At 45.9% G+C, this 23,157-nt stretch overlaps 1 protein-coding gene across 1 annotated transcript in view; it reads left to right on the forward strand.

The window, feature by feature from the left end:
* The first annotated feature begins 941 nt into the window (after window positions 1-941).
* The window catches only part of LOC115081952 (zinc finger protein 721-like), a 76,276-nt gene continuing 54,060 nt past the window's right edge, over window positions 942-23,157 (forward strand). Inside the window, 3 exon segments of the mRNA XM_029586194.1 lie at window positions 942-1,109; window positions 2,479-2,605; window positions 14,211-15,415. Coding sequence (XP_029442054.1) covers window positions 1,083-1,109; window positions 2,479-2,605; window positions 14,211-15,415 — 1,359 coding nt within the window. The 5' untranslated portion in view covers window positions 942-1,082.

Genomic DNA, 23,157 nt, shown 5'->3' on the forward strand with positions numbered 1-23,157 from the left:
ATTATAATATGCTTAATAAAATTTAAATTACAAAAAAAAAAAAAAAAAAAAGAACAGTCGTCGGATGGTTCCTCCGATTATGGGGAGGTGCGCTGAGGTATTCACAGGTTTGCATAGTATAGATGGTCATGCAGATCCCAGGTGCGAACGAGGCCCACACGAAGGGGCAGGCCCCTATGTCGTGCTCCGTCGCGCGTTTAGTGGGCAGTGGTGAGTGGGCGGATCGGCCGCGCATGTCCCGTGGCTTCCCGCTCTCTCTCGTTCCGATGGGGGGGGAGGCGGCCTAGCGTGTCTGAGCGCCGGTTTCCGGCTCCCAGGGCCGAAGGATGGCCCAAGCCCGTGTGCAGCTCGTGCCCTCCGGTGTCGCCGCCGCAAGTTTGGTGGTGGGTGGGTAGGCCGTAAAAAAATAAATAAAATGTAAATTGTAAATATATGCAAAATTATGAAAATGTGCCACTTGATTGCTGCAGAATTTGCAATCTCTTGCCGCAGAACCTTTACAACTTTGCTGCAGGATACCGGGGGCCCTACTACTAAAAATAACCTCTGCACCAGCTCTGCCCGCTTCAGCTCTTTCCAACCATCCTGCCCTCCTTGTAAGGGAGCGCAGTCAGTTCCCAGACCCTCTCCTGCTCCTTCCAAAGCAGAGTGGCCCATTTCATATGTTAGAAGCAGAATTTGGCTTATTGTTTAATATATTTATGCTTTGTTTTTTGGTTTCTTTTGTCTGGGACAGTCTCGCTACAACCCAAACCTGCAGCTGCTGCCACAGAACTCAGTTCATGAAAGCCCCTCCCCTACCACAGGACTACATTTCCCACCAGTCCTAGTTGCTTTTAATTCTGGAAAAAAAAAAGGCTGCAGCAGGACTACATTTCCCAGCATTCATACCCACCCCTCTTTACCACTGGCAACTGCTGTTCTCACGTCCTTCTCCCTCTTTGGTGATGTCACTTCTTGCTGGAAGGGGACGGGCACTGCTGAGAGCCGGAAACGGTGGCGAGAAGCTGAAAGCCTTCAGTGCACAACCCAAAGCTGCCCCCACCCCAGGGAGCGCGCAGTGAGGGAGCAGGGGCAGGAGAATGGCTGCAGGGCTTTCTGCTCAGCAGGTAGGAGAGGGGCAGGGGATGCAGCCTGGGACTGATCCCATCCCCCACCCCAGGGACCATGCAGGGAGGGAGCCAGGGCTGGAAATCCTGCTCTGGAGAAGGGGCAGGAGAATGGCTGCAGGGCTTTCTGCTCAGCAGGTAGGAGACTGGCAGGAGGGGGGCAGGGGATGCAGCCTGGGACTGCTCCCATCCCCCACCCCAGGGAGCGTGCAGGGAGGGAGCCGGGGCTGGAAATCCTGCTCTGGAGAAGGGGCAGGAGAATGGCTGCAGGGCTTTCTGCTCAGCAGGTAGGAGATGGGCAGGGGATGCAGCCTGGGACTGTTCCCAACCCTTCCCGACCCACACGCTGAATCCATTCCTTTATTCCTTGCAGCTCCTCAGGTCTTCTTCCTGTGTTCCAGTTTCTGACCCATTTAATTTAGTGGTGATCTCTGCTGGTCATGCATTTCCTTTCCGCACATTCTTGTCACCATGTGTTGTACATGGATTGCACAGATTGCCTTGCATGCAGTGATAGATGGTTTCTGTACAGTTTATACAGTAATAAGCCTGAAACAGTTTCACTTATGATTCTCTCAGTGATCTCTCTCCACTTCTGAGTACAATGACTGGAGCATCTTTTCAGAGAAATTTTGTTTCTTTATTTTTTTGATCTGTGCTGCTCTCTGCTGCTAAAGAACTTTTGCATTTTGTCAGAGAAAGGTGACCAAGTGGCTCTGCATGTATTGTATTCTCCTTTTAGGTTTTCTATCACGTTCTCCAATGATGATATTTTTCCCTACTTTGTTTATCCTTTCATTTTATTCTGATTCCTTCTCTGACTTCCACTGTCTTGCTGGTACTGTTCCAGCTGCTTAAAGTGGAACGCGTCATTCGGAAGTTGCCAATGTTATTAGTCTCTCCATAGTTTAGTACGTCTAGGACCATCTGGGTTTTGATCTCTTAAAGTGACCTGTTTACTAAGCTGTGACTGAAAATGAATGTGCAGAAAACCGTGTTTACTCTGCATTACAACACGCTAGCATGGCATAGAAAGGAGTGACGGTGAGTTCTCCGGGTGTAACAGAAGCAGATGTTCCTGGTGTTCTGGATAATGATCTGTTGAGGCTCAACTTTCATTACTGATTAATTTATCCAGGCAGTAACCTTTTTTTGAAGCAGCAGCCTCCTTCTCCTCTGGGCCTGTAGCTCACTTAGGATCAGGGCTGGGATCTGACACCAGGAACCTTCATTCACTCGGGTTAGGGGAACAGAGGGGAGCTGGCATCCTCTGTTCCATGATAAAACGTTAGGAGAAGAAATCCAGCTGAGATCTAGTGCACGCTGAGCCCCTCCTCGTGTCCCTGAGTGTTTCTGGTTTGTGTTTCAGGTGCCGGTGTCGTTTGAGGACATCGCTGTCTATTTCTCCCAGGAGGAGTGGGGGTATTTAGATGAAGGGCAGAAGGAGCTTTACAGGGAGGTGATGAAGGAGAATTACGAGACCTTGAGCTCCCTGGGTAAGGATTGCATAACATAGGCACTGTAAGCCAATTCGGGCAGCCTTCCCTCTCCTCTTTTCCTCCTCACTCCCTGAAATCCAGTCTCTCCCTTCCTCCCTCCACCTTTTTTCTTACCTTTACAAGAAAGAAACCTGGAGAAAGGCAGGTTTGAAATGGAGGCTGTAGCTTTATTGAACGTACAGCTTGTAAAAGATGACAGTTTCACATTCAGACTTCTAACTTTCCTGTCCATAACATTCCTATTACGGTTTACTGCTTGCTCTGCAGCCCTGCTAAACCAACTCGGCTGCTGTTGGCCATGCCAGACCAACCCAGTCATCACGAGATGCATAAGGACTACCAGGCGGGCCTCGTTATATGAGCACGTGCATTGCCAGTAGGACTTCTAACAACGCGGACTTGGCCATGCTGGCTGCCTGATACCCATGGAAAAAGTGGAAGGGCTGAATTAAGGCCCTTAATCTGTTTTATTTACATAGTCACGGTCTGTCCTGACGCTATGCCAGATCTGTGGTTCTCGGGCCTTTTTCATCAAATACTAGTAATTTAAAGAAGCAAAATGTATAAAAGCTGCCTCGCAAACAGATCTCGCCAAGCAAGATACAGCATTGAAAAATCTTCTACCCAGACACAAGAATAGTAAGACACAAAAATATTAATAAGTGACAGGATGTCAGGAAGCCGGTGTATCTTTTGAAGATGTATCTTCACCCTTCACAAAAAACCATATCCATTTTTAATCCAATTTTATGTTTATAAAATCCCAACGTTGGCTAATGTTTCATCAAGAAAATCTACAGCATAAATCACAAACTGAAATTTTGTCTGTATAACATGTTCACACTCGAGCATCCCTCTGCCTCACGGTTCTTTAAATAGATCTAAACCTTTCTTTTAACTGCAGCTTTGCTAAAGCTTTCACTACATCCCCCGGCAGCAAATTCCAGAGCTTAATTATGCGTTGAGTAAAAAAAAATATTTTCTCTTATTAGTTTTAAATGTATTACCCAGTAACTTCATTGTGTGTCCCCTGGTCTTTGCACTTTTTGAAAGAGTAAACAGATTAACGTTTATTCGTTCCATTTCGCTCATTATTTTATAGACCTCCATCCTATCCCCCCTCAGCCGTCTCTTCTCCAAGCTGAACAGTCCTAACTCCATGAAGTTAGCATGGGGCACATTTAAAACTAATCGGAGAAAGTTCTTTTTTACTCAACGCACAATTAAACTCTGGAATTTGTTGCCAGAGGATGTGGTTAGTGCAGTTAGTATAGCTGTGTTTAAAAAAGGATTGGATAAGTTCTTGGAGGAGGAGTCCATTACCTGCTATTAAGTTCACTTAGAGAATAGCCACTGCCATTAGCAATGGTTACATGGAATAGACTTAGTTTTTGGGTACTTGCCAGGTTCTTATGGTCTGGATTGGCCTCTGTTGGAAACAGGATGCTGGGCTTGATGGACCCTTGGTCTGACCCAGTATGGCAGTGACTTATGTTCTTAACCTCTATAGCCTTTCCTCATAGGAGAATCTTTCCATCCCCTTTATCATTTTGGTCTCTCTTCTCTGTACCTTTTCTAGTTCTGCTCTATCTCTCTTGAGATGAGATGACCAGAACTGCACACAATACTCAAGATGAGGTCGCACCATGGAGGGATACAGAGGCATTATGATATTCTCTGTTTTATTCTCTGTTCCTTTCCTAACAATCCCTCGCATTCTATTTGCTTTCCTGGCTGCTGCCATCACTGCACTATATTACCACTCCGCCAATCTTGTTGTACCAAATCTATGACTATACGTTGATATTCAGCGCAATGTGCCACCGAAGGTGCTGTAAGCCAGGAATGTTTCTGTTAAATCTGCTGCATTACACATGCGTCGTCTTGCCCACATAAAACTTGTCACAAGGACAACGAGTCACATAGATCACGTTAAGTATCTGACTCGTAGTATCATAATGTAACTTAGTTGTGCAGAGGGAACAAATACCTTTTTGATTTGGTTCATTTTGTGCACGCCGAGAAAGATTGTGCCCAAACATGACTAAAAGGTGTCGGCATGCCTCTTTTGAAAAATCAGACCGTATTAATTTCTCTCTTAAACCCGACCCCCGAGTGTAAAAGATAACACACAAATGTAATCCTAGATTCTTCGCTGGCACGAATAGGAATCTGTAGCCATTCCCGATGGCGATATCGTGCTCTAAAATAAGCCTTTCGCACACATGACCTCGCCTACCCCCTCTCCAAAATCGTTCCGTCGTGCTTTTATCTGGATTTCTGAAGCGGTGGAACAGATCCTGCGCAATCTAAAAAAAAAAAACCCAAAACTTGATGCGTTTATAAGCTGTCCTTTACCAAATGAGGCTGTGCACTATCGGTTGGTTTCTGAAATAAACCATCAGCCATCTTTATTGTAACAGAGTCCAAGAAGAAAGGCGTTCTTCCTGGATAACCGCGGTGAGCTTCACGTTCAGGTGCAAACCGCTGAACCAGTGCAAGGACGTGTTACGTTGAGAGCGGGATCCCTTTCAGAATAAAGGAAAAACGTCGTCAGTGTTACATTTCCAAACCAGCAGATGGTATTGGACGGGATGATCTGACCTGCTCGTTTGCCCAAGATTTCATTATAAGTCTTTTGGATCTGGATTTGGATCAGCAGGTTAATTCTCCCACTCATTCCAGGGGGCGATGTTTTAGATCTCACTATAGCATCTGAAAGTTTTGATTGAGGATAGCAGATGGAAGCTTGCATACTGTGTTTTCATCTTTGATCTTCTTAAATCGAGCACTAGTGGGAGCTGGGGAGGGATGGCTGAGAGGTATCAAGAGAAAGGAGACCCGGATGCTTTTAGAGAGCAGCTCGCTGGATTGTCCTGGCCTTACTCTACTGACACGTTGGAGGCTCAAAGTTTTTACGTTGGAATTCCAGTCTAAATAGGGCTTAGGACCCAGCCCCACGGCAGCTGTTCTCCAAGCCTAAGGTTAGAGTTAGAACTGAGCGCTGGTTTCTGAATGAGCATTGTTTGCTTAAGTGGGAAGTTCAGCGGTTGGAGAGAGGGTGGTTAGCCACTAAGGACAGTCGGAATAAGAGCGCCTGGAGAGCAGTAACTAATAAGTATTTGGCAGCTCTTTCGAAGGCTAAGAAATCATTTTGTAATAACAGGTACAGAGTTCAATTAACAGTGCTTGAGGACCGTTTTCTGTAGGGAGAAATTCGTGTGGATAGAAGGTTTAGTGCTGGAAAGGCACGCGGGAACCTTTCTCTGCTGAACGACTTTCAGGCAGCGGTCTCCAAGTTCTGCTCGAGTGTTGGAATGATTGGCGTGGAAGCGAGCCCTTTGTGCTGTGGCGGAGGCGATCCTATGAGGTCTATGCTGGAAGCTGGCAAATGCCCCCAGTATGGAGCTTCACCTAAACCAGCTGCCTGCCCTGCAGGTTGACCACTTGGGTTCTGGCAGCCGGCAGGACTGCGGTGAGTCCCTAGGGTGGAGGGAAGAGCGAGAGTCCAAGGGCGCGCCGGGGTCAGGACAGACAGCAAGCTGGAGATACGGAGATAGGCCAAGGGTTGGGGCAGGCAGCGGGCAAATGTGCAAAGCAAGGGTCAAACTCGGTGCCAAGAGATCAGGCCGCAGACGTACTGGACGAGTCAAGGAGAAGGGAAGAAGGCTGGATGAGGCAAGGCAAAAATGCAGGGGCTTCATGAAGACCAGCACTTGCCTTGCTGATCCCTGTCCTTCTTGGCTGCTGAGGTCTGCAGCAGATGTTGAAGATCTTTGAGGGGAGGGATTTCATTTTCCCTCCTTTATTAAAACAAGCTATTGGTCAGATCAGACCTCAAGAGTTATTGCCCCATTGCCAATTTGCCTTTTTTCTCTAAAATCATTGAGAAACTAGTAATTGACTTTAGAAAAAGATTTTGGTTTAGCAGAGAATCCTGTAAGCTTTCAGAGGGGCCACAGTACCAAGACCGTCACAGTCTCGATCCCAGATGACATTCTGCATTTGCTGGATGGTGGGCGGCAGCTGATGTCAGTCTTACTTGATCTGTCCTCTGCCTCCGACCTAGTGGACCATGGGCTCTTGTTGGATAGATGGAGCGGGGCTGGCCTGCAGGGCCCGGTTTTACAGGGGCTGGCTTCTTTTGTGCTTGGAGCGATGGCGTTTCTAAGAGTAGGACAGTCGTTATCCTCAACTAGGCAACCTCCTTGCAGTATCCCTCTGGGTTTATCACGGTCTTCAACATAGTTTAACAACATTTTGCAACCCCTTGGGTGGCTTTTGGGTTATATTTACGCTGGCAGCATCCAGGTGGCGATTCCCTGGGTCCAGGTCAAGGATAAAGCCGCTCTACATGTGTCATTCTGTTTGTAGATTGAATGACGAACCACAAACTGCTCTCAAATATTCCGAAGTCTGAATTGTATTCTATTGGCAATTCAACTCAGGACATGCCCCTTTTACTAGCTGGGAATAAGAACATAAGAAATTGCCATGCTGGGTCAGACCAAGGGTCCATCAAGCCCAGAATCCTGTTTCAAACGGAGGCCAAACCAGGCCACAAGAACCTGGCAATTACCCAAACACTAAGAAGATCCCATTCTACGGATGCAATTAATAGCAGTGGCTAATCCCTAAGTAAAATTGCTTAATAGCAGTTAATGGACTTCTCCTCCAAGAACTTATCCAAATCTTTTTTGAACCCAGCTACACTAACTGCACTAACCACATCCTCTGGCAACAAATTCCAGAGCTTAATTGTGCATTGAGTGAGAGAGAATGTTCTCCAATTAGTCTTAAATGTGCTACTTGCTAACTTAATGGAATGCCCCCTAGTCCTTCTATTATTCGAAAGTGTAAATAACCAAGTCACATCTACTCGTTCAAGACCTCTCATGATCTTAAAGACCTCTATTATATCCCCCCTCAGTCATCTCTTCTCCAAGCTGAACAGCCCTAACCTCTTTAGTCTTTCCTCATAGGGGAGCTGTTCCATCCCCTTTATCATTTTGGTCACCCTTCTCTGTACCTTCTCCATCGCAACTATATCTTTTTTGAGATGTGGTGACCAAAACTGTACACAGTATTCAAGGTGCGGTCTCACCATGGAGCGATACAGAGGCATTATGACATTTTCCGTTTTATTAACCATTCCCTTCCTAACATTATATTTGCATTTTTGACTGCCGCAGCACACTGAGCCAACGATTTTAAAGTATTATCCACTATGATGCCTAGATTTTTTTCCTGGGTGATAGGTTCCATATTAGGAACTAACATCATGTAACTACAGCAAGGGTTATTTTTCCCTATATGCAACACCTTGCACTTGTCCACATTAAATTTAATCTGCATTTGGATGCCCAATCTTCCAGTCTTGCAAGATCCTCCTGTAAAGTATCACAATCCACTTGTGATTTAACTACTCTGAATAATTTTGTATCATCCGCAAATTTGATAACCTCACTTGTCGTATTCCTTTCCAGATCATTTATAAATATACAAGCCGTAAAGCCCGTTAAAACGGGCTACATCCCTCTGTCTCTCACCTCCCCCTCATTCTCTCTCCCCTCACTCTTCACCGTCCCCCCTCTCCCTCACACTCAGTCCCCCCTCTCCCTCCCTCCCACTCACTCAGTCCCCCTCTCCCTCCCTCCCACTCAGTCCCTCCCTTCACCCACCTCCATTTCCTCCCGGCGCCGTAAGCGCGACTTCCCGCAACCCTCACCCGGCTCCATTAACTCCTCCCGCTCCTGCCGGCAGATCTCGGGGGGGGGGGGGGTGTCACTCCCGCGCGCGCGGCAGTGACCCCCCCGAGATCTGCCGGCAGATCTGGGGAGGAGAAGCAGCGGCGCCGCGCGCGCGCGGTGCCGCTGCTTCTCCTCCCGCTCCTGCCGGCAGATCTCGGGGGGGGGGGCGCGGGAGTGACACCCCCCCCCCCCCCGAGATCTGCCGGCAGATCTGGGGAGGAGAAGCAGCGGCACCGCGCGCGCGCGCGGCGCCGCTGCTTCTCCTCCCGCTCCTGCGGCCCCACCGCTATTTTTTTTTTCTGACCGACGTCCTTGCCCGCACATGCGCAGTAGAGCTGCGCTCTACTGCGCATTTGCGGGCCGTCGGTCACAGGCCATTTATAAGGTAGATTGAAAAGCACCGGTCCAAGGACAGATCCCTGAGGCACTCCACTGTTTACCCTTTTCCACTGAGAAAACTGACCATTTAATCCTACTCTTTGTTTCCTTTCTTTTAACCAGTTTGTAATCCACGAAAGGACATTGCCTCCTATCCCATGACTTTTTAGTTTTCTTAGACTCTTCTCATGAGGGACTTTGTCAAACGCCTTCTGAAAATCCAAATACATTACATCTACTGGTTCACCTTTATCCACATGTTTATTAACCCCTTCAAAAAAATTAAGCAGATTTGTTGGGCAAGACTTCTCTTGGGTAAATCCATGTTGACTGTGTTCCATTAAATCATGTCTTTCTATATGCTCTACGATTTTGATCTTTAGAATAGTTTCCACTGTTTTTTTCCCAGCACTGAAGTCAGGCTCACTGGTCTATAGTTACCTGGATCACCCCGAAGCCCTTTTTAAATATTGGGGTTACATTGGCCACCCTCCAGTCTTCAGGTACAATGGATGATTTTAATGATAGATTACAAATTTTAACTAATAGATCAGAAATTTCATTTTTGAGTTCCTTCAGTACCCTAGGATGCATACCATCTGGTCCAGATGATTTGCTACTCTTTTTAGTTTATCAATCTGGCCTACTACATCTTCCAGGTTCACAGTGATTTCGTTCAGTTCATCTGATTCATCACCCTTGAAAACCATCTCTGCAACTGGTATCTCCCCAACATCCTCATTAGTAAACATGTAAGCAATGAATTCATTTAGTCTTTCTGTTATGGCCTTATCTTCCCTGAGAGCCCCTTTAACCCTTTGGTCATCTAATGGTCCATCCGACTCCTCACAGGTTTCTTGCTTCAGATATATTTTAAAAAGTTTTTATTATGAGTGTTTGCTTCTATGGCCAACTTCATTTCAAATTCTCTCTTCGCCTGTCTTATCAATGTTTTACACTTACCTTGACAATGCTTATGTTTTATCCTATTTTCTTCAGATGGATCCTTCTTCTGATTTTTGAAGGATGTTTTTTTGGCTAAAATAGCCTCTTTCACCTCACCTTTTAACCATGACTGTAAACGTTTTGCCTTCCTTCCACCTTTCTTAATGCGTGAAATACAATTGGACTGCGCCTCTAGGATTGTATTTTTAAACAATGTCTATGCCTGTTGAACACTTTTAACCTTTGCAGCTGCACCTTTCAGTTTTTTTCTATTTTCCTTATTTTATCAAGGTTTCCCTTTTGAAAGTTTAGCGCTAGAGCCATGGATTTACTTACTGCCCCCCTTCCAGTCATTAATTCAGATTTGATCATATTATGATCATTATTGCCAAGTGGCCCCACCACCATTACCTCTCTCACCAAATCCTGTGTTCCACTGAGAATTAAATCTAAAATAGCTCCCTCTCTTGTTGGTTCTTGAACAATTGCTCAATGAAGCAGTCATTTATTACATCCAGGAACTTTAGGTCTCTAGCAAGTCCTGATATTATATGTTAGATTCAAAATGCAAGTGGACAGGCCCCGACTTAAAAATCCCATTTGGACACACTGATCTTCTAAAATTACAGGTCTTTACTAATGAGGATGTTGGGGAGATATCAGTTCTGGAGATGGTTTTCAGGGGTGATGATTCAGATGAACTGAACGAAATCACTGTGAACCTGGAAGATGTAGTAGGCCAGATTGACAAACTAAAGAGTAGCAAATCACCTGGACTGGACGGTATGCATCCTATGATACTGAAGGAACTCAAAAATGAAATTTCTGATCTATTAGTTAAAATTTGTAATCTATCATTAAAATCATCCATTGTACCTGAAGACTGGAGGGTGGCCAATGTAACCCCAATATTTAAAAAAGGCTCCAGGGGCGATCCGGGTAACTATAGACTAGTGAGCCTGACTTCAGTGCCGGGAAAAATAGTGGAAACTATTCTCAAGATCAAAATCGTAAAGCATATAGAAAGACATGATTTAATGGAACATAATCAACATGGATTTACCCAAGGGAAGTCTTGCCTCACAAATCTGCTTCATTTTTTTGAAGGGGTTAATAAACATGTGGATAAAGGTGAACCAGTAGATGTAGTGTATTTGGATTTTCAGAAGGCGTTTGACAAAGTCCCTCATGAGAGGCTTCTACGAAAACTAAAAAGTCATGGGATAGGAGGCGATGTCATTTCGTGGATTACAAACTGGTTAAAAGACAGGAAACAGAGTAGGATTAAATGGTCAATTTTCTCAGTGGAAAAGGGTAATCAGTGGAGTGCCTCAGGGATCTGTACTTGGACCGGTGCTTTTCAATATATATATAAATGATCTGGAAAGGAATACGACGAGTGAGGCTATCAAATTTGCGGATGATACAAAATTATTCAGAGTAGTTAAATCACAAGCAGACTGTGATACATTACAGGAGGACCTTGGAAGACTGGGCATCCAAATGGCAGATGAAATTTAATGTGGACAAGTGCAAGGTGATGCATATAGGGAAAAATAACCCTTGCTGTAGTTACACGATGTTAGGTTCCATATTAGGAGCTACCACCCAGGAAAAAGATCTAGGTGTCATAGTGGATAACACATTGAAATCGTCGGCTCAGTGTGCTGCAGCAGTCAAAAAAGCAAACAGAATGTTAGGAATTATTAGGAAGGGAATGGTTAATAGAACGGAAAATGTCATAATGCCTCTGTATCGCTCCATGGTGAGACCGTACCTTGGATACTGTGTACAATTCTGGTCGCCGCATCTCAAAAAAGATATAGTTGCGATGGAGAAGGTACAGAGAAGGGCAACCAAAATGATGAGGGGGATGGAACAACTCCCCTATGAGGAAAGGCTGAAGAAGTTAGGGCTGTTCAGCTTGGAGAAGAGACTGCTGAGGTGGGATATGATAGAGTTCTTTAAGATCATGAGAGGTCTTGAACGAGTAGATGTGAATCGGTTATTTACACTTTCGAATAATAGAAGGACTAGGGGGCATTCCATGAAGTTGGCAAGTAGCACATTTAAGACTAATCGGAGAAAATTTTTTTTCACTCAAAGCACAATAAAGCTCTGGAATTTGCTGCCAGAGGATGTGGTTAGTGCAGTTAGTGTAGCTGGGTTAAAAAAAGGTTTGGATAAATTCTTGGAGGAGAAGTCCATTACCTGCTATTAATCAAGTTTACTTAGGGAATAGACCGATAGTTTCTGCTAAGGAATCAGTACTTGAGCCGGGATCTAGATTTCTTGACAAAATTCTACAGCCCTTTGTATCACAAGCTCAATCTTACATTAAGGAGACATCAAACATGCTTCAATTTTTGTCTAAAATTACTCTCACTCAAGATTTAAAAATGAACTTGGCCCAAAAATTCGGAAAAGTAATGTGGATTTAAGAAATATACTTCTTCTGATAAATCTTGCCTGGAGAACACGGTCCAGTACAGTCCCTGACGCAGCAGCCCGCGAAACGTGGACCCGTCGGACTGGACTTGCATTTATAAACTCTGGATCTCCAAAACGCGGTAGCGACTCCAAAGGGAAGTACCTTTCCACATTTTTTAAGAAAAAAACAAAGAAAGGAAAAAAGATTATTGTTGCAAATAGAAAAGACACTGGGGTTATGGACCGATGATTGAAAAAGACCCGCGGCGGTTGAAATCACAAGTTTACATACTTGCAAACCGCGGGTGTTGTGATGGCAATTGAAGTCTCTCATTATTATTGCACAGGGTTAGCGTCCCTGATTTCTCTTAGATAACCCCCAATGATTTTAGTTTAGGATCTGTCTTTGATTCATATTTTTAGTCTGGACTCCCCGATCTCTCAAGCCTTTCCACAATTATTTATTTATTTATTTAGACAATTTTATATACCGATGAACGTTGCGAACATCTTATCGGTTTACATTAAACAAAGTTAAGACTTGTGAGGAAGTTACACCCATTTCTGGACAGTCGTTTCTTTAGAGCTGGGGCCCAATCTGTCGAGTTATTGCCCTTGCAACTGGGGGCAGCCCATGCCAGATCCGTACCCCCGTTACAATCCCGTTAAACTGTCCCAAATACCTGGAGCCAAGAGTTTGCGGGGAACTAAATAGGCCGCAGCTTTATTGCATCGTTTAAAGCCGGACAGTTATGTACCCAACCTTTCTTCTAACAGATGGGTCTAACCTAAACAGAGGAAAGAGCGCTGCTCTGCCCTGCAACCCAACCCGGCCGCTCCCAGCAAGCAAATCCATGTTGGAGCAGTCAGTGTGTGGGTGTAAGGGGCCATCCAGACGGCCTGAACCGTAATAGCAACGCTAAAGCCTAAGTAATACAAAAATCATTCAGCAGCCCAGGTCAAGCCCTGAGAGGAAGAAGAAAGGGGACGGGTTGGACCACTGCCCGCCCTGTCCCCCCTGTGAGCTGCCAATAATAAAGCAGCAGTGCCCCCTCTCCGCTTGGGGGGGGGGGGAATGAGATGAGAGGGGGAATCACCTCCTCAGTCCTGGCAATCTATGAGCCCCAGCTTCTGAAAAACCGGCCCTTGCAGGAGGACGATGTCACCCACGATGACCAGGAAGTGAGCAGCGCGTGGGCAGGAAAGCAGCGAGGAAGTGGAGGAGGGGCGGGGAATAACTCTGGCACAGGCACCCGGCTACGCGCGATGACCGTGCGCGTGGGATGGGCGCCGCACATGGCTGTTGCAGTGCTCTGTACGCGGGCCTTACCCGGTGGCTCGCCTGTGGACTGCGGGGACTCCAAAACTCAGTGGCTCTCCTGGATGAACTACGGCAGCGAAGCATTGGCTTCCTGTTGAGCGGAGGCTCTGGCTTAAGATCCTGTGCTCGGTATTTCACTCTCTGAAAGGTGAGGCTCGAAGTTATTTAAAAAGAAACCCGAAGGGTTCCTCTCCGGCCCTTCATCTGCACGCTGGTCAGTCTTCCGTCATGCAGAGAAGCAGCTAGCGTGCGGGCGCAGGCTCGTGGGTCTTCAGCCATTGTTCCTTGGCTACGGAAGGAGCTGGCTGGAGACGGGCGTCTGCTAGAAAACATTTTGTTTTATTTTTTCAATGTTTATATCCCCTTTCAAACAAGACTACAGCCATGTTTCCAAGAACATAAAACATTAAAATTAAATAATAAAAGACAGACGAGCATAAACCATCCCAATGCAGTAATCAAATAGGAACATCTCTAGATTTTTCAGGCTCCAGCTTCAGTTGGTTGGGGCAGGTGGGCTGTTCTGAAGTCTTTCTGCTGATATAACGGAGTTGGGTATAGTGTTATTTTATGACTGTTTTCTTTTTTTTTGTGTTGTTTTTTTTATGTATTTGGTGTTTGTTCACAACATTTTGAAGGATGGGGGAGGCGGTATATAAATAGATGGATGAAACGAAATGAAATATGTTCATTGTGTGCCCCTGACATTCTGCTCCCTGGTTATTGGAAGCTTGCCATAGTCACTGGCACGTGGCTAATGTTTTCTTTTTATATCCAGCAGACAAGGAAGTCATACAGGAGGAGAATCGAGAAGAATGGCCTACAGTACTGGAACTAATACCAGGACTGTTAGGAAATGACTGCAAGAATCTTTATCAGGGGATTGAAAGGGGAAAAGATATCCAAAATCCTCAGGACAAAGAGAAAAAGCAAGAATCTGCAGGAGGCTCATTGGATGGACTTATCGAGTGTGAGAGAAGAGACAGGGGGCTCTCAGACATCCCTGAGCACCACACAGGAAAGAGACCCTTTCAAAGGCCTCAGCATGGGAAAGCTTTCAAAAAGAAGTCAGATCTAAAAGAACAGCAGAAAAGTCACATGCAAGTGAGACCCTTCAAGAAAAACAAAAGTACCCACACAGGAAAAACACACTTTGCACATAATGACCGTAGCCAGTGTGATAAAAGATTCACATTCTCATCAAAACTGAGATTGCACAAAAAGGTCCACACTGGAGATAAACCTTTCACATGTACTGAGTGTAATAAAGACTTCAAACAGAAATCTGATTTAAGACGACACTGGAGGATCCACACGGGTGAAAAACCCTTCACATGCACTGAGTGTGGTAAAAGCTTCAGTCAGCAATCACAGGTCCAGCGTCACCAAAGGATTCACGCTGGAAAGAAACTCTTTACATGCACTGAGTGTGATAAAAGCTTCAGCCAGCAATCACAGGTACAGTGTCACCAAATGATTCATGCTGGAGAGAAACTCTTCACCTGCACGGAGTGTGATAAAAGCTTCATATTCTTATCACAATTGAGAATGCACAAAAGGGTTCACACGGGAGAGAGACCTTTCACATGTACGGAATGTGATAAAGGCTTCAAAGAGAAATCTCTTTTAAGTAAACACTGGAGGATCCACTCAAGTGAAAAACCTTTCACATGTCCTGAGTGTAATAAAAGCTTCAAACAAAAATGTGATTTAAGTAAACACTGGAGGATCCACACAAGCGAAAAGCCTTTCACCTGTACGGAGTGTGATAGTAGCTTCACTCAAAAATCAAACTTGAGAATGCACCAAAGAACCCACACTGGGGAGAAACCTTTCACATGTTCTGAGTGTGGTAAAAGCTTCAGACAGCAATCACATGTCCAACGTCACCAAAGGATTCACACCAGAGAAAAAGTCTTTAAATGTACTGAGTGTGATAAAAGCTTCCTATTGTTAACACTGGAGGATCCACACAGGCTGAATGTGAAATGCTAATGTCAGAAGGCTTGTACACAGGAAGGCACAAGAAAGTGGCACGGTGTATTCATTGGAAACTGTAAGCATTATAACATCAATTTATCAAACAAACACTGGCAGCACAACCTGAAGAGAATAAGATTGAAGTTGTGATCACCTGGGATATTCCTGTTCCTACAGACAGGAAGATTGATTCTATAAAACCAGATGTGGTGAAAGAGAAACCAAGAACAGCATTGCTGATATAGGTGTCAGTTCCTAGTGATTATTCTGTAGATTGTATGGAGAAAGCAAAGATCCTTAAGTACCCAGAGATGCAATCAGAGACCAGGAAAATGTGGCAGAAAGATACAGAATAGTCACTATAAATTCTGGATGCCCATGGCCTGATTTAGAAGTTTCCAAGCGCATCTTGATATGTTGCCTATGAACTTCAGGAGGAGGCTCTCTTTAGTACAATGCAAGTACCAAGAAAGGCATTAGCAGTAAGTGTGAGAGATTGAGATCATGCCCAACATACCATGGCTCGTTACTGGCAAGGTATGCGCAAAACAAACCCATGTGGAGAAACTGCCCCATGAAAAATCTTACACATGTAATGGGCATCAGTAAAAAAACCAAAACAAAAAACCCCTCTCATGTCCAGTATCTCCAAATGATTCACATTTGAGAGAAACTCTTTACATGTATAGAGTGTGAAAAAAACCCCTTCATATTCATGTAAATAGGGTGAAATAAATAATTACCTGCCCTGCGCTGGTGGAGGTGACCCTGGGTGCTGTAGTGGGGGCGTGGTGGCCGGGAGCCCAGAGAGATGGCCACAGTTTGGGGTTTTTTTGTCTCTTTTGTGGTGAAGGGGGCCCGGCGGCAGCCGCGGTGCTGGCAGCTGTGCGGGCCGCGGGTTTGCGTGTAGCTCCCTGCGGTGGCGAGGAGCCAGGCTGTGGCAGGTAGAACTTTTTATGAAGCGAGGAACAGCTGAGCCACGGGTTTGAGGGAGGCTCCCCTTCCCCCTCCCTGGCGTTTCCGAGGCCAGCTCTGGTGGCGATGGCGGGGGTGGTGGTGGTGCTGGGCCTTCGAGCCTCCCCGTCAGGCGGAGGTGAAGCGCTATCGCGGGCAAGGCTCAGTTAAGCAACGGCCGCTGCAGAAGGTGGGGCTGTGCCGTGTTTGAGCGGTGCAGGCCGGGTCCTGCTGACGACGTGGGTTTGCATGGGCCGTCTGGCCCGCGGCCCATTTTAAATGTATAAAAAAAGGCAAGAAAATATTAAACTGACATTTGTTTAAAAATGGCCCGGTTCAGGTGGGGAGTCCTGGGAGAGGATCCTGGTGAAGCTTTACACACTGAGAAGCACCCCCCCAAATATAAAAACGTCACATTTTAACATCATGCTGGCTGAGGTCATGAGAGTAGAGTCTTAAGAACCTGAAGCAAACCAGTATTTATGGTTAAAATTGAATTTTGACCGATTTTTCAGGGGGGCCCCTGTTTGATCATATCTTGGAGTTAAAATACTATAATTTTGGATGTCTTCCAGGGAATTTCGGGCTGGTTTTGCGGGTGTTTGATTGGCACAGGACGCCCCTGGGTGATGGTTGAGTGGGGTGGAGAGAATTTTTGGACCAGTTTGGGGTTTTTGGACTGGGATTTTTAGGTGATTTTTGAGCTCTGCTTTGATGGGTTTGTTTCTATTCACAGGGAGATGCTATGGGAACACAGGGGGTAGATTTTAAAACATACGTGCGCACACTCGGACGCGCTGATCTTGCAACATGCGCACGTAATAAAATCCATTGGCCGTGCGGGCGGCACACGTGGGGGAGGTGAATTTTTGCAAAATTCCCTCGTTCCCTCCCCGTCCGCTCCTAACCCCCTGCCTAACCTTTCTTCCCCTCTCCTCCCTTACACCTAACCTACCTTTCACTATTTTTTTTTTTATTTTCTTAGTTACTGGTCCTCTAGCGCAGAAGTAAGTCACAGGCACCGGCTGACGCTTCCACGGGACAGCGGCTAATCCCGGCCATCCTTCGTCTGCTCCTTTTTAGGACCCGGTGCTTAGAAACAATAGGCCCATCCAGGCTGCCCAGCAAGCTTTCACACTTTTATTTTCTCATACTGTTACTCTGACCGCTGAGTTCAGGGCCCTTATTGGTAACTTTTTTTTTTTGCCATTTGTAGTTTATTAACCATACAGCAAGAAATACAACACAAGTAATACCAACAAATAACATAGGTTATACATATATGTTGATGCATATCATTGTAGGAGTTACACTTCTAGACAATAAGGAACTAACAACTAGAATAGAAGTCCGTAGGTATGAACTTAACAGCTTACAGCACTAGGGGAGAGTGTCAGCCTTGGGCACACAGAGTAGACAAGATAAGAAAGACTAAGCACTATCCTTAGAGGGTGGGCCGGAGCCAGTTCGCCAAATCTGATAAGGTAACCAAACGTTCATATATTTAAGATGGTTGTGGTGTTTTTGTGCAGTCAACTTATATAATATTTGCATAGTGTCCAACTTATACAGGAGAGCATGTAAGGGCGGGGAGTCACACTGTTTCCACCGTGCAGCTATGACACATCTGGCTGCAATCAAAATTTGATGTATCAACAACCATATGGTCCGGCTGCTATTAACCGGAACACTAAGTAGCGCCTGTTCAGGAGACAAAGTAAATGATTGCCCAAAAATTTGAGTACATAGATTGGAAACCACTTCCCAAAATTGCTGTATCTTGGGGCACCCCCACCACATATGGAGGAATGTTCCCACCCCCCCGCAACCCCGCCAGCAATTAGCCGTGGACCGGAGCTTAGCTTTCCATAATTTATAGGGAGTACAATACCACCTCAATAACACCTTGTAACCGTTTTCCGCCAGGGATGCTGAAATAGAACTGCGTTTGGTGGACAGAAAAATACCATCCCAGGTTTCTTTGTCCAGCGTAGTCCCCAAATCTTTCTCCCAGGCCTTAACAAAAGTTGGAATGTAGGTTATATCGGTATTTAGGTAATCATATATCTTAGAAATAACTTTTTGGATCTTGTCCGCCTGTTTACACCAGTGCTCGAATTGAGTCATCCCAAGGGATAAGTCCTTACGTATAGTTCTGGAGCACAGGAAATGTCTGATGCTTAAGTACCGAAATATCTCGTTCCCCCCAAATTGATAACGGTCTTGAAGGGTCTGAAATGATACAATATTACCTGCTTCCCACAGGTTCCCAAATGATTGGAGATGTCTCTCCTGCCATCCCTGGAAACTGTTAGTATCCCGCCCAGGGGGAAAGGTCGTATTATAAAATAGAGAAGAGCTCATAAAGTACTGCCTAGAACCCCCTAACTTAAACCTCCATTTTCTCCACACCCGTAGCGTGGTAGCAAGAGCTGGTGTTTCCGCACCTCCCGGTATCCATGTCCCTCTAGGTTGCCATGTCACTGCCCAGAGCGGCATGTGCCCCAATATCTCCTGTTCAATATCCGCCCACCGCTTCCGTTCCCCTTGTTTGTGCCAATCAATGATTGCTCGGAGTTGTGCAGCAGCGTAGTAATGCGCGAGATTAGGCACTCCCAACCCCCCCTGAAGACGATTCCTATATAGTGTGGCCCTCGCCACCCTCGGAGGTTTACGCTTCCAAATGTAATCGTATATTTTCTTCTGCCACCGTTTAAGCATGGCAGGAGAAATGAAAACCGGGAGGGTTTGAAAAAGGTATAAAAACCTTGGTAGGACCGACATTTTAACTGCAGCGATACGCCCCATCCAAGACAGCTGATGCCTTGTCCAGCTGTCTAAATCCTTAAATATTTTATCTGTGAGAGGAATATAGTTCAGTCTGAAAAGATCCTCCAACTGGTTACTAATGAGTATCCCCAAATATTTTATCCGATGATGAGCCCATTTAAAAGGAAAGCGGGACTTCAGCCTCCTCACTTGGTCAGCCGATAGTGAAATGTTGAGTACCTCTGACTTCTCCAAGTTAAGCTTGAATCCAGAAACAGAACTAAATTCAGCTAGGGTAGAAACCACTTGTTCCAAAGAATGGGATGGATTAGTCAATGTAAACAGAACATCGTCTGCGAACAAAGACATTCGATAATCTATGCCACCCACTTCTATGCCCGTGATCCGTGCCGTTGATCTAATTTTAATGGCTAGAGGTTCCAAAAATAGGGCAAATAATAATGGGGACAAAGGGCATCCTTGTCTGGTTCCCCTGCCAATCTGGAAAGGCTCCGAATACGTGCCATTCACCTTGACACAGGCCTGCGGGTTCTCATACAACGCCTGTAGCCAACTAAGGAAAAACGGCCCAAAGTTCATGCGCCCCATTGTTTTGAACAGGTAAGACCAATGGACCATATCGAATGCTTTTTCAGCATCGATCGATAGAAGGAGGGTGGGAATATTCAGTCGCTTTGCCCACCAGATTAGATCTAAAATTTTCCGAACATTGTCGGCTGCCATTCTGCCGGGTATGAAGCCAGTTTGATCTGGATGAATTAAATGGGCTAAAACCACATTTAAACGATTTGCTAATACTTTCGCCAAAATTTTTAAGTCCAAGTTAATGAGGGATATAGGGCGATACGACCCGCATTCCACAGGATCCCGGCCTGGCTTCGCCAAGATCGTGATCCCAGCAATGTTAGACCCACTATACAGAGAGCTACCATTGCGCAAGGAATTAAACAACTCCGTAAGAACTGGAGCTATTTCCGGGGAGAATTTTTTATAAAAATGGGCAGTAAACCCGTCGAGCCCAGGAGCTTTATTGACCTTAAGATCTTTAATCACCTGAAGGACCTCACAGAGAGAGATCTCGGAGTCAAGAGTAAGGCGTTCGGACCCAGAAACTCTGGGGAGAGTCACCTGTGTCAGGTAAGCCTCTATCTCCTCATTCCGTATGGAGATCTCCGTCGCATAAAGCTGCCCATAAAATTTTTGAAACCTTTCATGTATAGCAGTAGCTGTCACCAACTGGGACCCATCCTCTCCACGGATGCTAGTAATCTGCGATTGGTTAAGTCGGTGTTTCAGCTTCCTCGCAAGCATTTTACCCGCTTTATCCCCCCATTCAAAATACTGTTGCTTAATAATATTTAGTTTGTGGGGTACCTCCGCGAGAGAGAGCTCACAATATTGAGAACGGGCCTGTTGCAATTGTTGCAATACTGAGACAGTCGGGCTAACCTTATGAATAGCCTCCAACTTAGCAATGTCCTCCTCCAATTTTTTTTTAAGGGCCACCTTTACTTTTTTCAAGTGTGCCCCCTGGGATATGAATTTACCTCTAAGAACAGCTTTGAGGCATTCCCAATACAGAGGGGGATTCACCCTCGCTTCTACATTAGTGATTTGATAGGTAGCAAAATCGGCTCTGATCTGTTCACAAAAGGCCTCATCTAGTAGAGAGTCATTTAATTTCCAGTATTTCCGCCCACACTCAACCTTCGCCATCACGAGCTGCAGACTCACTGGAGCGTGGTCGGACCAAGTAATCGGACCTATTGTCAAATCCTTGACAGCACTGGAGCATGTTTTATCGACCAGGAAGAAATCTATCCTGGAGTAGGATTTATGGGGATTGGAGTAGAAAGTATAATTTTTCTCAAGTGGGTTACGGTCCCTCCAGATATCGGTTAGACCCCATTTAGAAATAAAGGATTTAAGGGATTGTCTTTCTTTTTTGGACCCCAACCCGCCCCCCGAGGAGTTATCCAGTCTCGGCTGCAGAGTCATATTGAAATCCCCCGCTATAAGCCAAGTACCCCTCTCCATTTGAGCCATCAATTGACCCAACTGATCAAGAAAAGTGTCAAGAGAGGCATTTGGAGCATAAACATTCAAAAGATTATATACTTCTGTTCCCATTGCAATTTGCACAAGTACAAAACGTCCCCCTGCGTCAGCGTGGGATTGTAGAACCTGCCCTGAAAATTTTTTATGGAAAAGAATACTGACTCCCGCATACTTATGGGCTTTGGAGGCTGGGGCACTGAAACATTGAGGAAACATTGACCATGGAAGCAATTTTCCATACTTTTTGGTCAAATGCGTCTCTTGCAAGAATATGACATCAGCCCCTGAATGAGAGATATCCTCCCTTAACAACTGACGCTTCCTTGGAGTGTTGAGCCCTTTTACATTTAGGGATCTTATATGAGTGATCGCCATTTTAGATTACAGAGACCATCCCCGTTCCCCGTCCCCTCTGCCCACCCGTGCCTTCCCTGTCTGCTAGTGGCTCCCTCCATATACGAAATACAAAGTAATCAGTGTGCTGAAAATATCTTAAGACCTCGGACCATAACTGTCGTCTAGAGTGTCCCCTACAAGTGCATAAGAAAACAGTATTCCCCATCCCCGTTACCCCTCCCCCCCCACCCCCCCTTCAGTGTTATGCCCGTTATGCCCGGCAGATCTGCCAGCGCAGATGGGATCGTTAAACCCATCGGAGTATGCATCCCAACCCCCCGAAACATCACAATGAACAAGTAGAATGATAAACAGCTGCAACCCGATTATGTCCCCCTTACAAAAGTCCCAAGAGTCCATGCTGACTACCGCGGAGGGAGTCTTTTAAAAACTGCTCCCCAAGGACGCTGTGGAAAACCATACCCAGAGTACATACGCAGACCATCGCAGAGGCTTCAACATGATCACCCGTCGCTAGTTGGGCCATGACGCAGAGTGTCCGAATCCTGCCGCCTCAGTCTTCGACCTCCCTTAGTCACTCTCTGCCATTTCGGCGTTTCGTGAGGCGGTAAGGGAAAATTTCTTTTCGGAGCCAGGGGAATCTGCACCACGTGGCCGGCCTCCTTCAAAATGGCCGCCGCATCGCCTACCGACAGCGCTTTCGTAGTCTGACCGTTGATGGTGATAGCCAGGCCCATCGGATACAGCCATCGATAGCGCAGACCTTCGTTTCTTAAAAGTGAGGTAATTGCTCGGAACTCCATCCGCTTCTTTAGGGTGAGGGGCGATAAATCAGCAAATACCGCTATGGACTGGTTTTGCCACTCCCACGAGCGTTGTTGTCTTGCTGCCCGCCATATTTTTTCTTTTACTGGGAAACGTGTATAGCATACCACAATATCTCTTGGTTTGTCCCCGATCTTCGGGCCTAAGGATCTGTGAGCCCGTTCGATATCTATGGCCACCGATTCCGGAGCTGTCGAGGAATCCTTCTGCAGAAAAAAGAGGCTAACTTTTTTAATAGTGTCAGCACAGTCTGCAAATTCCTCGGTCTCCGGGATGCCGCGAAAACGCAAGTTATTCCGGCGGCTCCGGTTTTCTAAATCCTCCAGTTTATATTGCAGATCAGACATGGCTTGAGAAAGGTGCTGGCCGTGGGTTTGTGCAGCCTCCAATTGCATAGCTTGGGCGTCCATCCGTCCATCCATTTCATCCACCCTTCGGCCAATATCTGCAATTTCCTCTTTTAAGTCTGCCATCATGTCCATCATTTCCTTCTTATTAGCTTTCATGTCGCTACGGAGATCTCCCAAACCACTGTCTGAATTCGCTCCGGGTAGGTGCCTCCGACACGATCACCTCTCCTGCTCCGGGGTCGGCTACTGCAGCAGGACTCACGTCGCTGTCTGACTCTCCCTGTTCTGTAGGCCCCGTTTCTTCCGAAGCCCCTTTGGAGTATGAGAATTGTCTGAAATCTACTCCTTTTTTCTTCTGGGCCATCGTGTAGATTAGAGCTACCTGTTAGGGTTCTCAAAGCCAAAATTCTC

This window comes from Rhinatrema bivittatum, unplaced genomic scaffold (assembly GCF_901001135.1).
Source record: "Rhinatrema bivittatum unplaced genomic scaffold, aRhiBiv1.1, whole genome shotgun sequence".
Classification (NCBI taxonomy): domain Eukaryota; kingdom Metazoa; phylum Chordata; class Amphibia; order Gymnophiona; family Rhinatrematidae; genus Rhinatrema; species Rhinatrema bivittatum.